This window comes from Furipterus horrens, unplaced genomic scaffold, assembly GCF_987537825.1.
Source record: "Furipterus horrens unplaced genomic scaffold, mFurHor1.1.pri manual_scaffold_3, whole genome shotgun sequence".
NCBI classification, from domain to species: Eukaryota; Metazoa; Chordata; class Mammalia; order Chiroptera; family Furipteridae; genus Furipterus; species Furipterus horrens.
Window position 1 is genome coordinate 89,795,592 of NW_028327173.1, and position 20,539 is coordinate 89,816,130.

The following is a 20,539-nucleotide window of genomic DNA, read 5'->3' on the forward strand; positions in this document are numbered from 1 at the left end:
ATGTGATTGATCAAGATGTGTAATTCTGTGCTTTTTGGTTTTCAAACCTCTTTTATGATTAGAAGCCACTGAGCAGAGAAAGGGACAAAACCTTTGAAATGATCCCTCTATTGGACATAATTTGGGTAAGAATGCGTAGGCTTGCAACAGTCGTGCACACCTGTGCTGTCTGCAAAGATTAGATATCCAGAAGTTGTTAGGATATAAGTTTTTTTTTAAAGGAAGAGTGTTTCATTGCTAACTGTAAGCAGACTGGCTTCTTAATGTATCATTTCTAATATTTTAATATATTATAATGATTTGTATCGTTTAGTTTTTACTTAAAAATGAAGCAGCAACAACAACAAAAAAACAGTAGGACTAATGGACAGGTGGAGATTCTGACTTGGCTGCCTCCTTATATCCTGCCCTTCTCTCTCCAGATGTGACATTTGCTGCGTCACCTTTCGAACACATCGCGGATTGCTGCGCCACAATGCACTTGTTCACAAACAGCTTCCCAGAGATGCGATGGGAAGGCCTTTCATCCAGAACAATCCTTCCATTCCTGCTGGCTTCCACGACTTGGGATTCACTGACTTCTCCTGCAGGAAGTTTCCTCGAATTTCTCAGGTATGCTCATCAGCTGACAGAACCAGCAGCCTCCTCCTCCGTGGTCTGCATGGTTGGACTTCACTTCCTCACCCTGAGGTTTTCTTCCTTAAAATGAGGTCCCCTGGGTTTTGTTTTTCTAACACCACCTTTTCTCTTAAAATTCAATTTGGCCCTTTTAGTCTTCTTTGGGTTGCTGGGTTGAAAAGTATAGGTAGCCTTTCATTTTGTTTTGCATTTCATATACACTAGCATCCGAGTCTAGCTCATCAGTGCTTTTGTCTGTTCTTCAGGCATTTGGATTTAAAGTTGTGAACTGTTCACCACCCCCACACCAGCCCTAACGGAATTGGATTTATATATTTTTAATGTTTTTTTAATTACATTACAGATAAATATTTTCAGCATTGTAGTTTTTATATAAAATGTTTTGGGTCATTATTAACCTTAGCTGTATTTATTCTTTATTTATAAAACACTTACTAAAACTACTTTGAAACTACCTTTTTCTGATTTTTAAAAATTGAGCCTTGGCTGGTATGCCTCAGTAGATTGAGCACAGGCCTGCAAACCAAAAGGTCACAGGTTCAATTTCCCATCAGGGCACATGCCTGGGTTGCAAGCCAGGTACCCAGTTGGGGGTGTGTGAGAGGCAACTGATCACATTGATGTTTCTCTCCCTCTCTTTCTTTCTCCATTCCCCTCTCTCTAAAAATAAATAAAATATTTTTTAAAAATTGAGATAGAGGGTAACAGTGAAATTTTTCCAGTGCATAAGCCTCAAGCACAATTTCCTGTGTAGGCACCCGCATGTTTGCACTCACATAACTCAGTCTGGCACTCGCTCTCTCCTGACAGCACGGAGGCAGCCGGCTCTCCACTGACAGTAGGCAGTCGCCACCAGTTAGTTTTGCAAGGCACCCGTTTAAAAAAAAAATCCTACTGTCATGGCATTATTACTTTACTATACTTCATTGCTTCTCTGCTGAGATACCCTGGTGGTTGATGTTATTCAAGAAAACATGATTCTTAAGATGCTTGTGGTTTTCCTCATTCATTCTGGGAGTTAGTGATCAGGGAAAGGTCAGCTCTATGTACATTATGGAGCGAGCTGGATACTGGGGCAGCTGTAAAACAAGACACTTTCTGCATCTTAGTAAAGATTTTTAAGTCCTCTGTTTTCTTGCTTCTGCAGGCCTGGTGTGAGACAAACCTGCGGAGGTGCATCAGCGATCAGCACCGTTTCGTCTGTGACATCTGCGACAAGGCATTCCCCATGCTCTCCTCGCTCGCCCTGCACAAGCAGGCCCACATCACTGGGGACCAGGGACGGGAGAGGCTGCAAGCCAAGACCCTGTCTGGTGACACCCTGGACCAGAAGTTTTTCCTGGCCTTGCTGGGCCTGCAGCACACCAAAGATGTCAGGCCTGTCCCGGCCGAGGAGCCCCTGCCAGATGACAACCAAGCGATACAGCTCCAGACCCTCAAGTGTCAGCTACCTCAGGACCCCGGCTGCACCAACATGCTGAGGCTATCTCCTTTCGAAGCTTCTTCTCTGAGCGGTTCTCTCACGGTCCTCCCAGCTACCAAGGAGAGCATGAAGCACCTGTCTCTGCAGCCCTTCCAAAAGGGCTTCATTATCCAGCCTGACAGTAGTATTGTGGTCAAGCCCATCTCCGGGGAGTCGGCCATTGAGCTGGCTGACATCCAGCAGATCCTGAAGATGGCAGCCTCAGCGCCCCCTCAGATCAGTCTTCCACCTCTCTCCAAGGCCCCTGTCACCCCTCTGCAGGCGATTTTCAAACACATGCCCCCTCTGAAGCCAAAGCCCCTGGTCGCACCACGGACGGTGGTGGCCACCTCAACACCACCCCCTCTCATCAACGCCCAGCAGGCCTCCCCCGGCTGCATCAGCCCCAGCCTGCCCCCACCACCCCTGAAGCTCCTCAAAGGCTCAGTGGAAGTGGCCGCCAGCGCCCACCTGCTGCAGCCCAGGTCCGGGGCTCAGCCGCACACGGCCATGCAGCTCTTCCTGCAGCAGCCAGGGATGGAGCTGCCTGGCCAGGCAGAAATGAAGACACAGCTAGAGCAGGACAGCATCATCGAGGCCCTGCTCCCACTGAGCATGGACGCCAAGATCAAGCAGGAGATAACGGAGGGAGACCTCAAGGCCATCATGACAGGTCCCGGCAGCAAGAAATCTCCAGCCATGCGCAAGGTGCTCTACCCCTGCCGCTTCTGCAACCAGGTGTTTGCCTTCTCAGGGGTGTTACGCGCGCACGTGCGCTCCCACCTGGGTATCTCTCCCTACCAGTGCAACATCTGCGACTACATCGCCGCCGACAAGGCTGCGCTCATCCGCCACCTACGCACACACAGCGGCGAGCGACCTTATATCTGCAAGATCTGCCACTACCCCTTCACCGTCAAGGCCAACTGTGAGCGGCACCTGCGTAAGAAGCACCTCAAGGCCACCCGCAAGGACATCGAGAAGAACATCGAGTACGTGACCAGCAGCGCGGCAGAGATGGTGGATGCCTTCTGTTCCCCCGACACGGTGTGCCGGCTGTGCGGAGAGGATCTGAAGCACTACCGCGCCCTGCGCATCCACATGCGCACGCACTGCGGCCCTGGCCTGGGCGGCTGCCCCAAAGGCCACAAGCCCTTTGAATGCAAGGAGTGCAGTGCCGCCTTCTCGGCCAAGCGCAACTGCATCCACCACATCCTTAAGCAGCACCTGCACGTGCCAGAGCATGACATCGAGAGCTATGTCCTGGCCGCGGATGGCCTGAGCCCCAAGGAGGCCCCTGCCACAGAGGCCTCGGGGAGGCTGGAGGAGGGCAGCGGGGCCTTTGGCGAGCGCAAACCTCTGGCCACCTTCCTGGAGTCCCAGAATGGCTACCTTCATGGGGGCCCCACCCAGCCTCTGCCTCCCCACGTCACTGTCAAGTTGGAGCCCGCCAGCAACTTCTCGGTGGACTTCAATGAGCCCCTGGATTTCTCCCAGAAGGGCCTGGCCCTGGTGCAAGTGAAGCAGGAAAACATAGCCTCGTTCCTGGGCCCCTCTTCCTCGGCCACCTATGACTGCTCCCTGGAGCCCATTGACCTGTCCATCCCCAAGAACTTCAGGAGAGGAGACAAGGATTCTGCTGCTCCCAGTGAAGCCAAGAAGCCTGAGCAGGAACCAGGGGGTAGGGAGCAGTCCTCTCCCTGTCCACCCCTGTGCCCTACTCTGTCAGTGACCTTGGGGCCCACTGGGATCTTGGAAAACCCCTTGGCCCTTTCAGCAGCAGCCTCGGCAGCCACTGTTCCGGAAGCCCCCACCCAGCCCCTGCAGGGCTCCGTTCAGGTCGCCGTCCCCATTTACTCGTCCGCCCTCATCAACAGCTCCCCTCTCTTGGGCAACTCCACCCTCATAAGCAGCCCAGCCTTGTTGCGGCCATTACGTCCCAAGCCCCCCCTGCTCTTGCCAAAGCCCCCAGTGACAGAAGAGCTGCCCCCACTGGCCTCCATCGCCCAGATCATCTCATCCGTATCCTCAGCCCCCACCTTGCTGAAAACCAAGGGGGCTGACCCAGGGCCCGCAAGCACTGGCAGTCACGCCACAGCTTCCGACAGCTTAGGAGGCACCATCCCCAAAGCGATCAGTGCCCCCACCGACGCCACCAGCCCAAAAGAACCCAGCGACCCACCCCCTGCTGCCAACAGTCCAGAGGCAGCTTCGCCCACCGAGCAGGGGCCAGTCAGTTTGTCAAAGAAGAGGGGCCGGAAAAGGGGGCTGAGGAGTCGACCCCGCACCAGCAGTGGCGGGGTGGACCTGGACTCCAGCGGGGAATTCGCCAGCATCGAGAAGATGCTGGCCACCACAGACACCAACAAGTTCAGTCCATTTCTGCAGACAGCAGAGGATGACGCTCAGGACGAGGTGGCCAGCAACCCCACTGACCACAACGGGCCCAGTGATGAAGAGCAGGGCAGCCCCGCGGAAGACAAGCTGCTGAGGGCAAAGCGGAACTCTTATGCCAACTGCCTGCAGAAGATCAACTGTCCCCACTGCCCCCGTGTCTTCCCCTGGGCAAGCTCCCTCCAGAGGCACATGCTCACACACACTGGTAAGAGGGCCCGCCAGGCCATGGATGCTGCTTCCTCACAGGGAGACTGGCCACTGGCCAGGGGCAGAGGGGGAGTTAGGGGTGGGCTGAAATCTTGGGACCCTTTTCTCGTGGCCCCATTCCTAGCTTCCCTTTCTCCTCAGCCTCAGAAGCAGGGCTTGGCTTGGGGAGACAGTGTGCCCAGGTAGCCAGATGACCGGTTCCTATTGTGGGAGCCCTCTGAGGGCTGTTGGTGAAGGGAGGTGTTAAAGGAAGGCTTTTAGGTGAAAAATGGTCCTAGACCCATCAATCACTCACTGCCCTCCATCCCATTCCTTCTGGAGAAGGGAGCAAGATCATCCACATGGTTACCCGCTGGAGGCAGCTCGAGAGAAATGGAACTTTGTGTTAAGACCATGCAACTCTCGTCTTACTTATGATTTACTACATATTCATACAGGGTTTATGTCATTGAACTAAGGATAAATTAGATGAGATCCTCAACCTTTAGAAAATATTTGGATAACCCAAATATGAATACGTAGTACCTAAAATCTAATAAAGAGTTATATGGTATAGGATTGCCAGATAAAATACAAGATGCCAATTAAATTTGAATTTCTTATAAGTAAATCATTTTAGTATATCTTTTCATGCAATATTTAGGGTATACTAAAAACTTATATGGTGTTTATCTGAAATCCAGATGTAACTGGGTGACTTGTATTTTTAGTTGCTAATAAGTCTTGACAACCGTGGGCAGTTAGGAGGCTTACGACACTGTGGTGAGGGCCGGTGGTGGCAGCTGGGTGGGAGCCGTGCTCTATGCCCAGGTGGAAATGCTCCTCGGGATTGATCGTCACTGGAAGCTCTGGAGAAGCCTGCAGAGGAAGGCTGTTTCTATGAGTGGGAGATGGGAGAGAGTGTGCAGAGAGGGGGTGCAAAGGGAGCACAAGCTCTGGGTCTCTCTGAGGCTGGTGGCCACATAGGTGTGACATTACTCTCTGGTGTGGAGGTATCCAGTGACGGCACGTCAGTCCTGCCTGTCCTCGAAAGACCCATTTAACAGGAATCAGAATTTCTAGACTTGTAAAGTATATGCTGCATTTTCAGGCTGTCGTTTTCTTTCTATTGGAAATCATTTAAGCCTGACAAAGAAACGTGATAGCTCTAATGGAGGGAGCAGTTCAGAAAAGGAGAAGCAGTCTCTCTTGCTGCCCTTTTTGGATGACACTTTTTAGTCACTTGCAGTCTGGAGAAGGGAGTATTTCTGTCCCCACTTTTTAGAAAGCAAGTGGTCTGGACCTGATTATAAGCGTGTCTCTTGCTCTGCCTCCCTCTTCCCCTCGCCCTTGGCCTCCCCACCACCTTCCTCCAGCAAGGTGTACACTGCTTAGCAGACGGGGCCTGCGCACGGCATCCTCAGAGGATGCCCTTTATTCCTGGACGTTCTCTTCCTAGCGAACGTCAGCCTGCCCAGGAGGACTGCCGTGGCCGGGAACTCCTTTCCAGAGTTGTGCTCATGTCTGTTTCGTGCCCACCCCTGACCCCCGATCACACTGTGTTCTTGTGGGGCTGTAGGCCTTGACCCCTAAGAGCAGCATGCAAGGTTGGTAGAGAAACCTTTCAGAGCCAGTCTTCTTCACTGTCTCATGGGGCGATGTGGTCCACATTTTGCCATGATTAAGTGGAGGTTTAGAATGGCTAACTTCTTATGGTCCTGTGAGTAATGAACAGTGAGCGGGAGAGCTAGAGTTCAAAGCCAGGGTCAAGGTGCCTGCAGGTGCCCCATCATCAGGGTGGTGTGCCTGCTGGTCCTCTGTCTGAACATGTATAGGTCATGCCTTTGCCTTCCCCATGTCTTCACATGTTCCAATGCAGAGCTCTGAGAAGAGGTTTCAGAAAAGTTTAGAAGATGGATGTGGACCAGAATACTGTTATCAGAGACTAAAGACCACGCAAGGTTGTTAGTCATGCATAGACACACATGAAGGTTGGCGCCCATTGGGCTAGTAACTTCCTTCACTGTTTCCCTGCTTCAGCTCTCAGTCACGGTCTCCACATTACCCCTTTAAGTCGTTTTATAGAGCACTTGGCTGTGCCTGGTGCTGTGTTAGAACATTGCCCATTAATCAAGTGCTGAAGCTGGACAGAGCCTGGGAAATCATCTGATCCACCCCCTCATCCACAGACCGCTGTCTTTCTGGTAGGCGACTCTGCTCTTGAAGAATCTCTGAGCTGCCTGTCTCCCGACTCCCCAGCTTTCTGTGACGTGCTCCCTCCAGAAACTTTGAAATAAGACTAAGGCTCACACAAAAGAGAAGTTAAACGTGGACTCTGAAATGATCCTGTGAACAAGTGTTAGGGAAGAAGAGTTGGGGTTTTTTTCATTGTAGCATTAAAATCTAGCTGCATTGCAGCCGGAAGCTTCGGGCAGTGTCCAGTTTTAGGTTGCAACTGTGTCTGTATCTTGCGAGTCAGTTTCCTCCTGACCACTCGGCAAATGCATGGAATTATCGTGTCTGTATGTTATCTCATAGGTATGTTCCCAGCCCACCCACTCCCCAGACAGGCAGCATTGAGTAAACCAGGTGCTCAGGGTTCAGCTAGGGGTCTAATGTTGCTCTGGGCAGGGGGCACCTGGTTTCAGCCCTTTCTCTCTGCGTGGTTCAGGTTCTAGGAATTGTGTGTAGGAGGAAGCTGGCATCAGCTGTCAGATTTCATATCCCCTGGTGTGTTCTCCACTCACAGCTGAATTTCCTCCCTCCTCTCCTCTCTTAGCCCACAGTGTCCTGTTGGTCAGGGACATTTCCTGGTTTCTTACCTTTCTCTGCCTGAATGGTGTTGCGTCTTAGGGGAGGGCAGGTCACTGTTCCTTCCTTTTCTCCCTTGTGAGCATTTTGTGTGTTTTTAGGCCACAGGTGGAGGACTGAGTGCCAGAAACACAGCCAGTCCATCTCCGCCCTGTCCTCACCTTGTTTCTCCTCTGCTGCCTTTCCTCCTCACAACCTGCAGGCACCAGTACCCTGTGATGTCTGAGATGCCCCCCCCCCCCCCCAGCTCCAATGTTCTGCAATCCTTGGCTCACTCACTTTCTCACACTTGGCTTTAACCCCTTTTCTTTACCAGCCTGGGGCCCTCCCCACATACCTCTCCTACCCGCTGCTCATGGGCCACAGATATCACAGTTGAAATCAGTAAGGTGTGCAAACTTCAGTGTGTAAATCACTTCTGACACCAGGTGTGTTTGGCTGCTTGTAACCCTGCTAAGTGGCAGCTTTGGCCTTTTAACAGGACCAGCCCTATGTGCACCTCTGCCAAACACAGAAAGAAAGAAACCTTCGCCGCAAGGGCGGAGGGATGGTGGAGAGATGTGAGAGTTGTGAAGCCACGTCATGAGCCTTATTCTCAGTGTTCATTCTTCTGCTCTCTATTGCCCCGGGGCCTGCCAGATAGTATCATTTGGTATAAAATTTCTCTCTTCCTTTTTTTACTGTCCTGTGAGAGTGAAAACTGGCTGGCGATGGCTTGTACCAGTTTGGGGTTGAGGGCTGTCTTAGGTCCTTGGCACAAAAGTAACTCCTTGTGGTTACAGGTACATTTTAAAACACCCCTGCTAAAAGCATTACTGTGTGGCAGTTGCCAAGTAAATAAAGTCATTCAATACCTTCCATATAGATTACCAGCCAACAAGTTTGAAATCTGTGCAATTATAAAATACTGAAAGGGCTCATGTTTTCCTCTGTCCGTGCAATCAGAAAGCACACTGCTATTTAAAATGTAAGATTTATGCAGCGAAATGTGAATTTTTCAAGACTCCTGTTAGTGTCCCTTTGGGAATCTTCATAATTTGATACAGTACTTTGGCATCATTGAATTCTTTTCTGAATTTAGCATTAACATGAATCTTCATCATGGGACATCAGCCTGGCTGTCCAAACCAGTTATAAAAGTGAAACATTTAGCAACTTAAAAATTACAGAGTAAATTGTGTAATAGGGAAAAACAAGAAACCAGTTGTTTTATTTGAAATCAAGAATCATGTCATAGTTCATAGTCACAGCTTAGGACTTGTTTTTCGCTCGGCCTAGTTCTCTCCGTCATCTGGCCTCACTCAGAGAAGCCATTATGTTGCCTTTTGACAATGAAATGTTAAAGGCAAATTTTTTTTTCTTCTTAAAACAGAGTCCAAATAATTAAATATTATTTTCAATTTTAAAGTGCTTTTAAAACTAATCTCCATGCAAAAGTGTGACTTTTTTTAACATTTTTATAATTTTAGCAAAAACTACCTACTGAGCTCTGCAGAGATAAAGTGATTCCACCCCTGCCACCAGGTTTCTGACTCTCTGGCTTCTGTACTCTTTTTTTCCCATTTATTTATTTATTTACTCTTTTATTGAATTTATCATGATGACATTAGTTAATATAATTACATAGGTTTCAGGGGTACAGTTCTATAATACATCATCTGTACAGGCATCTGTGTTTTCGAAAAGCTCCACACGTAATTTGGAGCCATTGCCTGAAAGGGCCTTTCAGCTCAGGAGGGAATGAACGTCCCCTTTCTTTGATTAGCGCTGATGCTTGAACTTGGGGGCCAGTGATCCCTTGGTGCTGGTTGCACACCAGCTTGCTCTGCGTGACTGCGCTCTGTCCCCCTGCTCCCAGGAATTGTGCAACAGGGAGATGATTATGCTCATCCCTCCTTCCCCCGTGCGAAGCCCAGGATCCGGCTGTGCTGTGTGCATTGCAGCGAGTGCTGGGCTTGTGCGCCTGGGCTAGTTCAGGCCTCATTCATGGTTTTCTAAATGGTGCAGATTGACTTTCCTGCCAGTTTTTTTTTTCTTTTCCCTAATCCACAGTCATAATCAAATTTTATCAGCTAACCCAAAAATGTCCTTTTGAGCTACTTTTTCCCAGTCTATAATCCAGTCTGGATTCATGCATTGCATTTAGTGTCATGCCTTTTTTTTTTTAATTATTTTATTTTATGGTTATTATTTTTTATTCCCAACCCTCCTTCCCTTTGGCAACCATCAGCTTGTTCTCCGTATCTGTGGGTCTGTTTCTGTTTTGTATCTTCATTTGTTTTGTTTAGATTTCACATATAAGTGACGTATACAGTATTTGTCTTTCTCTATCTTACTTATTTAATTAGCAAATACCCTCTAGGTCCGTCTGTGGAGTCACAAACAGCAAGGTCTCATTCTTGTTTATTGATGAATAATATTCTATTGTGTGTGTGAACATAAGGGTGCATATATCTTCTCCAATTATTGTTTTTGTTATCTCTGGATAAATACCTGGAAGTGGAATTGCTAGAGCATATGGAAGCTCTATTTTTTATTTTTTCTGTCATCTCTTAACATGCGTGTCTGATTGTGCATTCCCCCGGTTACAAGACAGACATACTGGGCTGCAGCTCTGAACTTGTGTTTGTTAGTACACAAATCTTTTACCTTGTAAAATCAAAAACTGGCACCGCAGAAGCTGGAGGTTGGGGGAACACAGAAGAACCTAATGATACAGTACATGATTTATCCCCTCCCCACCCCTTCCCTCTCCTGAGGCCCACCTAGTCACTTCCCTTCTCCCTCCGCCTCCTTTCCGCTCTGCCCACGCTTTCTACTCTGGTCCTTGCTTTTCCCTCTCACCCATCCTTGCAAACGAGGGACAAGGTGCAGAGCCTGGCTTGCATTTTGAAACATCATGTTTACAGCGCAAAAGGAGTCCAAATGAAAGGTGAGGATAGGCAACCAAAGCAGGTCATTTCTGGGGAGGAGGAAGGGCGTGCTCCTCTCTCAGCCACTGGTGGAGTTGGGTGGGGTATGGGGGCTGCTCGGTGACTTCTCTTAAAAGACAGGTCTGTTGAGTGGAGCATATCATATCCTAATGCAGACTCAGGATTTGTTGGTCACTTATTTACTACTAGCAAGAACTCAGAGCAGCGAAACAAAGAACCTTTCATGCAGTGAGCAGACCTCCTCTGACTTGCTGACTAAGGGACACAGTGACCTTGGGCAGAGGTCACTGCAGGACAGCTCCTCAAGCCAGATAGAAGGAGTCTGGGAAGTCAGTGCTTAACCATCTCCCGCCTCTGTGAGTGGCCAGGCCCACCTAAGTCAGGAAGGGAGACTCACCTTAAAGATATCTAGGGGTTCCAGTTTCCTCCAGGAGGGCCTGGGTGTCCCCTATGATTTTTCTAGCCTGCAAAGTAGTACTTACGATGCTAGAGATTATTAAAAGCTGTCTTCACCTTGGAACAAACTATAGGTGTTTCCTTGTTGTGCTCTAAAATCCCTTCACTCTTTGCTGTTGTAATTATTTAATACTTTTTATTGTAATACTGTTGTTTTACTTTAAACGTTTGTATCTTGGTTTCATTGTTAATTTTTAGTATTTCGAAGTCAAAACATTCTTCCATCCCACCCAGGCTAAGGGAAGACGATGATTTGACTTGTTTGTGTTCAGTTTGTTTTTTTTTTCCATGTGTTTTGTTTATTTTCTTAAAAGAATGGGGTGGAGGAGGGAGAAGCAAATGCCAATGATCCCAGGAAAATGAATCAAAAGCGACTTTTCTTTTTTATTGCAGTAGAAAGCCAGATAAATATCTATTTTTTTTCCTGCTTCAGGTCAGAAACCCTTCCCTTGTCAAAAATGCGATGCCTTCTTTTCTACCAAATCTAACTGTGAACGCCACCAGTTGCGCAAACATGGAGTTACCAACTGTTCCCTGAGAAGAAACGGGCTTATTCCCCAGTCAAAAGAGAGTGATGTTGGACCCCATGATAGCACAGGTAGTGCTTCCAGGTGATGGAGAGGAGGAGAGGGACAGAGGAGAACCGATCCCTTAGCCAGGTTAACTCGGTTAGCTTCCCAGCAGACTCCGGCCGCCTCTTCCACGTCCGCGCAGAAAGGAGGGCCCTGCCGAGGGCCGGGCGTGTGCGGCGGGCGGTGTGGGCAGCAGCGGCAGCGCCCCGGACTGCGTTTCATAACCACAAGGGGCGGTCTCTCGCCCTCCCAGCAGACGTCCGTGCGCAGGCTGTGGGCCCGCCGGGTGGGTGCGAGGGAGGGCGTGCAGCTAGTGCTCCAGCCCAGCCCGGGCCGAATCCCACTGAGCAGGGATGGGCTCACAGATGTCAGGGTATCGCAGGAACTAGGGATTCCCGGCCCGTGCCTGGGAGGGCGGGGTGGAGTGTTTTCCTTTTCAATAACTCTCTTCCCAGTAAAACAAAACTTTGTCTTGTTTGAAAAGCACTCTGCATGTCCTTTCCTTAATCACATCTCTGCTTGACCTGAATCCGGGTATTATTCTCCCGTGCTGACATGCGCTTCCTTCCCCCAGCCCCCTACAGAGCAATTAACAGCTGCCCAGTTCGTCTCCTGCCACCTTTTCCCCCTTACAGCTCTGTATTTACTTGTGTTCTCTGTTCAGGACATTGGTTATCTCCAGCTGCTGGGGTTCAGTGCTCTCGCTCCCTAAAACAATACACAAACGGGTTCCTTCAGGTCACTTAGGCATACAGCTTCCTGGTCATTGGCTAGTAACAGTCCTACGGGTATGCAAATCTTTAAAGTGTGACATTCCTCCATTGCTTGAAGCAGATGAGATTCCCCCAAATGTCCTTTTTCAGGGTTGTAATTGTGTCCTGTGCTTTTCTCCCTCAGAATTGGGTGGAGATTGGGGTGCTCTGTTATCTGGGAGTCCTCCCTTAAGTCAGCGTGGACTTAAGTTTCAGACCCCTTTATCCTTACCTTGGTTATTTGCCCAGGGAGCAGGGCATATCTGGATGGATAGCATGTCCAGGAAGAGGGTGTGATCTGGAAGCCCCTGCCTTTTCCCCATACCTCCCACAGAGCCCTGGTGAAACTAGCCCTCGAACTGCCAGCCCTTTAGTTAAAATCAAATCCTGTAAGGGTATAATAATGTAGGCCAGTTTGCTGGCTCCACCCCTGGCTTGCATTCCCACATAATTTGCCAGGATCTTTGAGGAAAGAAAGACATGGACGCCCACGGAATCTTGCCATGACTTGGGCCCCCTTGAGCTAGAGTTGGTGGATGATCTGCTGTTTAGCCCCAGCAAACCCACAGCGATGTTGGCAGAACCACGGTTCATACTGTTCAACCTTGGGTGCGGCCTAACCTGGTGGCAGCCTGGATTAGAGAGCGGCTATGTGGTTCTACCTACCATGGTGCCACGGGAGGGCGAGCAGTGGATAACCGAGGTGGTCAGGGGGCGCCCTTGGTTTCCAGAGTTTGTAGACAGGTCCTGAACTATAAGAACCGTGTGCTGGATGCACACCTTGAGTTCATCTTCTTGATCACAGGGAGGGACACTAAGCCTGGGACTCCCACTGATGTCTCACGGGGAGGCTGCAGGAGAAGCCAGCAAGACTACCAAGCGAATCAGAATTTGTATCTGAGCTTTGGTTCAGCACCGTTTTACAGTGTGGGTGTGTTTAGTTTTTAAATTTGCAGTTAAGAGTTTTGTTTTTCCAAGTCCTGTCAGAGTCCTTCCTCACCTCTGCCCTGCAGGTCTTCTTTAAAGGAAAAAGCCTCTGAAAAAAGAATTCACTGGCAGTTGTAATTTGAGACCAGCAAAGAGAAGATGTGTTTGGTTTAATCGTGGGCACAGTCCACGCTAAGAGAGAGGGCTGAAATTGAAGCAGAGGAGGAAGGGGTGAGGGAGGTGGGGTTCAGTGACTTCGAGGGTAATTTTCAAACCAGGTGAGCACGATGGGGAGGGGGCGATACTTACCTTCAGGCGCCCCCTCCCATGAAGTTAAAGTGGGGCCTTAGAGGAAGACCGTAAAAAACAAAGGCAGGAAATGACTGAGGAAGTTCTTGAGGGGTTTTCTAGGTTTTTATGCCTGGGTTGCATTTTCTTAAAAATCCCTAAACGTGTTTTATAACATAGGTCTGACATTTTCCATCACGTAAGGTCTTTCATGAAAATATAATCTAGATTTTCCCCAAAGGGATGTTGAGCATGCCGTGATGGGAGCAGTTCTTTTTAAAGGAGCATATTGCTCATTCAGAGTTAAACCGAAACTCTTCATCCATTTCTTACGGGCAGAGGGACCAGGCTCACTTAGCCCTTGGGGAATTCTTGGGTGTTTTTTCCTCAGGAGCCTTTTGACTTTGACTTTTAAATTAGAATCAACATGAAAGTTTTTAAACTGTCCCTTCATGGTGACCCCCTTGCCAGTCCAGAAGCCCCAAGTGCTTCTTGGTAGGTGAGGTGCAAACAAAGCATCCTGAACAGCCTTGCCCTGCCCTGCCCAATCAGGTTAGGTATTTAGGTTGGTAGTTTTTCACATGGGCTGAGTAACTTAGAACTTCTAGATAACAGTAGATATTTCATTGTTGAGCTGACATGAAAGTCTCCACTTTCCTGTAGGAGGTAGTGCCACCAGCATTCTCTCTGCTTCCTCTAGCAATTTTCTTAGCTTTAGCACCACAAATGAGGGACTGTTGGGGACAGAGAATTAAGACGTCAAGGGTAGGTAGCGTTGCTTATAAAAGTCATTGGCTACCTGTACTGGGAAATGTGGTGGTTGAGGAGGGCAGGGATCAAAATAGTACCTGGAATTATAAGCTGGATAGTCATGAGATGATGAGAAGAAGTTAAGCCTATTGTTCCTGAGAATCACTAATAGAAATGAAAGGTCTTGGCACTTGAAGGGCCTGGGCTGCCCTGCTAGAACATGCCCCCTAGTGGAAGTTTGGTAGAGCACAGCCAAGCCCCTTTGTTTGCCAGAGGAAGTGAGTAGGCCTTTTTCATTGAATTCAGGGTGAGCACTCCATTACCTACTCCAAGGAAAGGCCCAAGAGTTAGAATGATCTGATCTTAGTATATTTACTCGGGTTTAGTTTCAGAATTCATTATGATTTTTTCCCCCATAATCATCTTAACATATTCTATAATTGAAATTTAAAATAATCCATGTTCTTTGGTGAAAAAAAAATTCATAATTAGGAGAAACAACCTAGAATGTACTGGAGCAAATAGGAAGTAACCAGAGATTAATCCTCTTTTAGTAACTACTATAGAGCCAACAAATAAGAAACTGTTTTATATTTTTTTTATTGTTGAGTTTATACCAAAACCCATTTACTAGGTACTCCCTATTGGAATGAATCAAAAAAATGAGCATCTGGTTTATCCTTAGAATATCGCCTAGACATTTGGTGTGTATAGCTCAGGATTCATCTTCTTTAAATTTGTGGATAATTTTTTTAAATCCTTATCAGAAATTTCACAGTCACACCATAATTATTTGTTTCCTCCTGAAACCTCTTGAGATACTCAAACAGTGGCTCCCAAGTGGTACAGGCAGAATAAGACCAATGAAATGATGTCACTGGAGGTGCCGGGCAGACAGTGGTAGGTAAACCAAAAGCCCGAGGCAGGCATTGCCCAGGAGAAACAGTGCCAGCTCCTCTGCCCAAGCCCAGGACCACCGTGCTGGCAGGTGACCAGGTGCAAGAGTCAGAGGGATGGACGTGGGTGCACGTTGCTGTGCATGTGGTCACATCAAGTGAGGGTCCCAGTGAACACATGAGTGTGCTGGCTCACATGCTGAGTAATCAGGGCTCTCCTGTGACAGGGCACATCTCACATGCTTGTGCTGTGATAGTAAGTTTCATCAGCCTCATAAATTGGCCATTGGATCTGTAGTTAAATAGTAGGTCTCAGCAGACAGCTCCGCTGTCATAGCACATAATTAAAAGCTCATTGAGCCATGTTCAGCCCAAAGGAAAAGAGTGCTTCTGGTAAATGCTGCCATCTGTTTGGTGTCATTAGTTTTGCCACAGTACCATCCCTTAAGGTCTTACAAACTGATCGACTGCCTACATCTGGTTTTTCTGTAGAGATTGGACAGGTGGGAACAAATCGAGAGACAGGAAGAGCTTCCCCTCCCTCCGTGGGCCCTGACAGGAGCCAGGGAGGCCGCCTGGTGTGCCTGTGTCTCCTTTGGCCTTGGCTCTCCACCTGGAAATCAGGTGTCTGGTGAGAGCTGTGTGCCACAGCACATCGTATGTGCTTGGGCCATTTCATCATCAGACACATGTTTGGGGGTGGTCCCGTGTATGCTGCATGTTTGTATAATCTCTGCACTCAAAAATAACTGACAGCTCAGCTTCCTCAACCTCCCTAGCGCTGCGAAACTCTGGAACGCACCAACTGTCCTCTCGCCATTCCTTCTGTCTGTGCTGCCCTCCCTGGGGCCTGAGCATCCCGGCGTGTGGCAGGGGAGGGCGCCCGGCACCGCCAGTGGACAGGAGGGGGAGCCCAGGGGTTCCGAGGCACAGGCAGCCCTGTGGCCCCAGCCCGTCTGCAGGTGGAAGCTCTTTCTGCTTTATGTAAATTAACCCCACATCCATTCGGGCCCTCGGGGATGATACAAGGGGGGACGATTTGGGACAGGTTCAGCTGAGAGTCGGAACGGAGCCCTCGGAAGGGGCCTGTGTGGTGGCGTCTGGTCTCAGCCCGTGCCCTGTGCTTGCTCCCACAGACAGCCAGTCGGACGTGGAGCCGTCAGCCACGGGCGGCGAAGTGCTGGACCTCACCTCTCGGGAGAGAGAGCAGCCGTGGTCAGAGGGCGCCCCTGAGCCCGGCCAGGCCACCGAAGAGCTCCCTGCAGAGGAGCTGACTCAGGGAGCAGCTGAACCCGTGGACGGGGAGGAGCGGGGAGCCGAGGAGAGCCCGGAGCCCGAGGAAAAGCGCGGTGCGGAGGAGAGGGATGAGGACGCAGACGGCCCGGAGGACGACGCGGTCAGCAACAAGAGCCTGGACCTCAATCTCGCCAGCAAACTGATGGGCTTCAAGCTGGCCGAGGGCGGCTCTGGCGCCGTGGGCGGCGCGGGCCCGGCCCCGCAGGACCAGAAGCACGCCTGCCGCGTCTGCGGCAAGAGCTTCAAGTTCCTTGGGACCCTGAGCCGCCACAGGAAGGCGCACGGCCGCGAGGCGCCCAGGGAGGAGAGTGCGCCCCCTCAGGAGGGCCCGGGCAAGAGTGGGGTGGTCGAGGGGTCGGTGCCTGTCCCTGCTGCCGTTGCCCCTGCCCTAGAGCTGGAGGAGAATCCGGAGCCCCCGGCCGAGGGGGAGGCCCTGTCAGAAGGCTCATCAGAGAAGCGGAGCGAGGAGGCCGAGGGCACCTCTGACGGGGAGGGCACAGCTGAGAAGAAGTCCTCAGAGAAGAGTGACGACGACAGGAAGCCAAAGACGGACGCCTCCAAAAGTGTGTCCAGCAAGGCGGACAAGAGGAAGAAGGTCTGCACTGTGTGCAACAAGAGGTTCTGGTCTCTGCAGGACCTGACCCGGCACATGCGGTCCCACACGGGTAAGGGCGGGCCTGGCCTCAGCGGGGCCTGGGGTTCTTTCAGGGAGGACCCATTCCCCAGCCTGCTAAGCGGGGGCGAGTTTGGTTCCATCTCCTCCCTCTGGCCCATCTGTGTGGAGGAGGCAGGCGCTGCCCCCGAAGCAGTGACAAAGCCCATGCCAGAGGCAGGGAGAATTGGCTGAGCTGGCACTTGAGCCCCTTCAGCTCTGTCACTGGGAGTCTAACAAGCTGTTCTCTGAGCACCTGAAACGTCCAGGCGCCTTGCAGGGAGGCAGTGGGGTGGTCCCTGAGCAGCGCTGTTCTTGCGAACACCTTCATCAGCCCCTCTGAGCCTCAGTCTCCCTGTGTCTGGGATGGGGACGGTGGCTGCCCTCTCTCCTAGAAGCATTAGGAGGATGGCCTTGTCTAGTCCTGAGCCTGGAAGGACTGCGTGGTGTGGCCTGGGGGCCAGGCATTAGGGACAGGTGTTCTGTGGGGCTCTGTTTGGAGGCACCCGGGTTCATCATATGATTAGCCTTCAGGTGAGAAGTTTGCCCATGAGGGGTTTTTCCTGTCTTGGCTGTAGGCCCCTTGTGGGGGTTGGGGGTGGTCTGTTCTCTGCACGCATTCTTACTCCTCCTAAAACTCACTGGCTGCGAGGTTGAGGCTACAAACCTAACAGCAGGGGCTCTAGTCGTGGTAGGAAAGAGAGACTTGGATATACTCATGAAGCAAAAAGATGCAAGCATATTGCCCCCCTGTTTCCAGGGGTGGGGGAACAGACCCTGGTCTCGGATCAGCTTTCCTCCTGCCTCCTGGCCAGCAGGGTGCACACATGTGCTCTCCACACACTGCCCCGCCTCCTACAGTCAGTTCTGCCTTGGGCTGGGAGATTTGGAGGGCTCCGGGGCTGGCCATCCAACAAGGAGGTATTCTTGGGCTCCTGGCAGGTGGTGGTCTCAGCTGCTCACAGCCTGGGGTTTGTGAGCCAGAGGGAAGCCCCAGCTGTTTCATATCAGAACACCCAGTGTCCCTGCCTTTGACTGAGGAGGTGCCACTGTTGGTAGAGCCCTCAGAAATGGTAGCTGTCCCTGTGGCAGGACGCTGCTCTGTCCTTCCGTGACATGCTGGTTCCTGGGTCAGCACGTGAAAGACCTGGGTTGAGAGATGGAAGGAGGGAGGAAATCCTGGCTGGTGCCTGGCATCTCTGCTCCCGCAAGTGGCCCGTTCAGACAAACAGGAGGATTTCCCTGCATAGGACGGAGTCCTGGCCCCGCCAACCACTGCCCTTGCCTTTCTCTCGGGGCCACGTTCGTGCAGAGCCGAGAGGTATTCCTCGTGGCCTTACCATTAACAGACCCCCTGTATTTCCTTCCTTGCTTCAGGAGAAAGGCCTTACAAATGTCAGACCTGCGAGCGAACCTTCACCTTGAAGCACAGCCTGGTTCGCCATCAGCGGGTCCACCAGAAAGCCAGGCATGCCAGACATCACGGAAAGGACAGCGACAAGGACGACCGGGGTGAGGAGGACAGTGAGAGCGAGTCCACCCACAGCGGCAACAACCCTGTCTCGGAGAGCGAGGCCGACTCGGCTGTACTGGCCAGCAGCCACGTGGCGGTCACCCGGAGCCAGAAGGGCAGCCTGGCCAAGCATGCCAGCCACAGGGAGGACCGGGTTGTGGGGCGGACGGCTGGTGCCGGGCAGGCTGAAGTCAGCAGGGGTGCTCCCAAGGCCATTTCTGCGGGCAGCCCCAAGGAGCAGGCCCCTCAGGGTGACCCTGACCCCGAGAGCCCAGTGGCCCTCATGCAAGACCTGCTGGAGCTGAACGGCAAGAGGCCTGCCCACCCTCTCCTGGCCACCGACGGTGCCTCGCCACTGCTGGGAATGGAGTGACGGCTCCTGCTGTCCCCCAGCACACAGGCAAGCCAGCAGAGCACAGTGTCCTGGGTCTGTGCTTCATGAGGTTTCCCAGTGCCCTTCAGCTATGGAAGAGCAACAGACAGGAGTGGGCCAGCTTACTCGCTGCCGTGGCCACATCACACGCCCGAGCAGGAGACCAGCATGGACAATTTGCGTGCCTTAACTACTTACCGGTCCTTCAGTGTCGTCCTGGGTGTTGTGTTGTCCCAAAATGGCCTTTTAAAAAACAAAGCAAATATTATAATGAATTATTTGGAGAGGACCTTTCATTTAAGCATTAACATGACCTTCTGTGTTGCTGTGTGAGAGCTTGTTCTTGCGAGTCTGTGATAGTAACGTTTGTTCTATGAGCTGGAAGCAGAAGAAAAAACATGCCCTTGGACACCCATAGCCAATAACTGGAAGAAAATGATGTGAATTTCATGTAAATTAGCAGAGGAAATATGGATAAGATGCTCATTTCTTGAATAGACTTTTTTCTTTTCTTGTTTTTTTTGTTGTTGTTGTTTGTTTTTGTTTTTTTGTCTGCTATATGGTGGTGGAGCTCTAACTTGGTCCTTGGTATTGCAGGATGTGGTTGATGGAGGTTTCCATTTTGGTTCAGGCCAAAACCGGGAGAGAGTCTAGCTTCGACCTCATATGTGTTTCCACTCTGTCAGCATTAGACATGCTGTTTCCTACTCAAGACACTCAAGACATTTGTTCTTAACTTACAAAGAAGAGTTACCCTGGCAACTTAATGTATGGAGAACATACACAGATGTCATGTATCTGATTTCTCCCCTTTCGGTATATATATTATTAATATTATTATTATTATTATTTTTAGTTCATCAGTTTGCTGGTCTCTGCAGTCAGCAGAAACAAATGGGCAATATTTGTCCTGGAGGCCTGGGCGCCTGGGTCCCACATAAGCATCTGCCCGTAGCTTTCCTTGCCACCCTTGGGTGGGAGCTCTTCTACTGTACTTAGAGAAGCCTTTCTTCCGTGACTGCAGACTCCAGCAGGGTTCTCCGCACGTGGCCAAGGAGCAGCTCAGAGAGGGTGCGGGTGTGTGTGCCCAGGCTCCTGAGGAAGCCGGGCAGTGAGGAGACCTGCCACTCACTGGTTTCTGCCAAACCCAGCGTGTGCTACTGTCATTTGCAAAGCGAGGAAATACTACTACTGGTAATAAAACTGCACATGCAAGATTGAAGATGAGAAATAGACTTATATTTACCTTCCTGTGATTTGGGATTGGTGCTTGAAGATAAACGTGTTGTTTCTAGTTTCTGAAATAACGAACCCCTGGGTGCGAAAAGGCAGGAATTTTTTTTTTTTTTTTTTTTTTTTAGCATCCTATGCAGGCAATAGAACTTCCCTTGCTGTCGGTGCCAGCAGTGAAAAGAAATATATCCTACTGTAGCTGAGCTTGTTCAGCATCCTGTCCTTCAGCTGGGACCTCCAGGACGCCCGAGGCTTAGTGTTGCCCGGGCCTCCTGTGCTGCTCCACCCCTCAGACCCTCTTGCCTTGCCTTGCCCTGGGGGAGCCCCCACACCCCTGCCTCCCTCCCCAGGGCCCGAGTGCACCTCCTTCGAGCTCAGGCTCAGCATAAGTGGCTGGTGGCCA

The 20,539-nt window shown here is 50.6% G+C and overlaps 1 protein-coding gene across 2 annotated transcripts in view; it reads left to right on the forward strand.

The window, feature by feature from the left end:
• Positions 1-19,010, forward strand: part of RREB1 (ras responsive element binding protein 1) — a 63,573-nt gene extending 44,563 nt beyond the window's left edge. The window contains exons 7-11 of one of the 2 annotated variants that reach the window (XM_090269848.1): positions 423-612; positions 1,787-4,703; positions 11,318-11,482; positions 16,206-17,030; positions 18,395-19,010. In XM_090269848.1, the coding sequence (XP_090125974.1) occupies positions 423-612; positions 1,787-4,703; positions 11,318-11,482; positions 16,206-17,030; positions 18,395-18,903 (4,606 nt within the window). In that variant the 3' untranslated portion in view covers positions 18,904-19,010. The remainder of the gene's footprint in view (positions 1-422; positions 613-1,786; positions 4,704-11,317; positions 11,483-16,205; positions 17,031-18,394) is intronic. The other variant, XM_090269849.1, reaches the window with a different exon arrangement.
• The last annotated feature ends 1,529 nt before the right edge of the window (positions 19,011-20,539 follow it).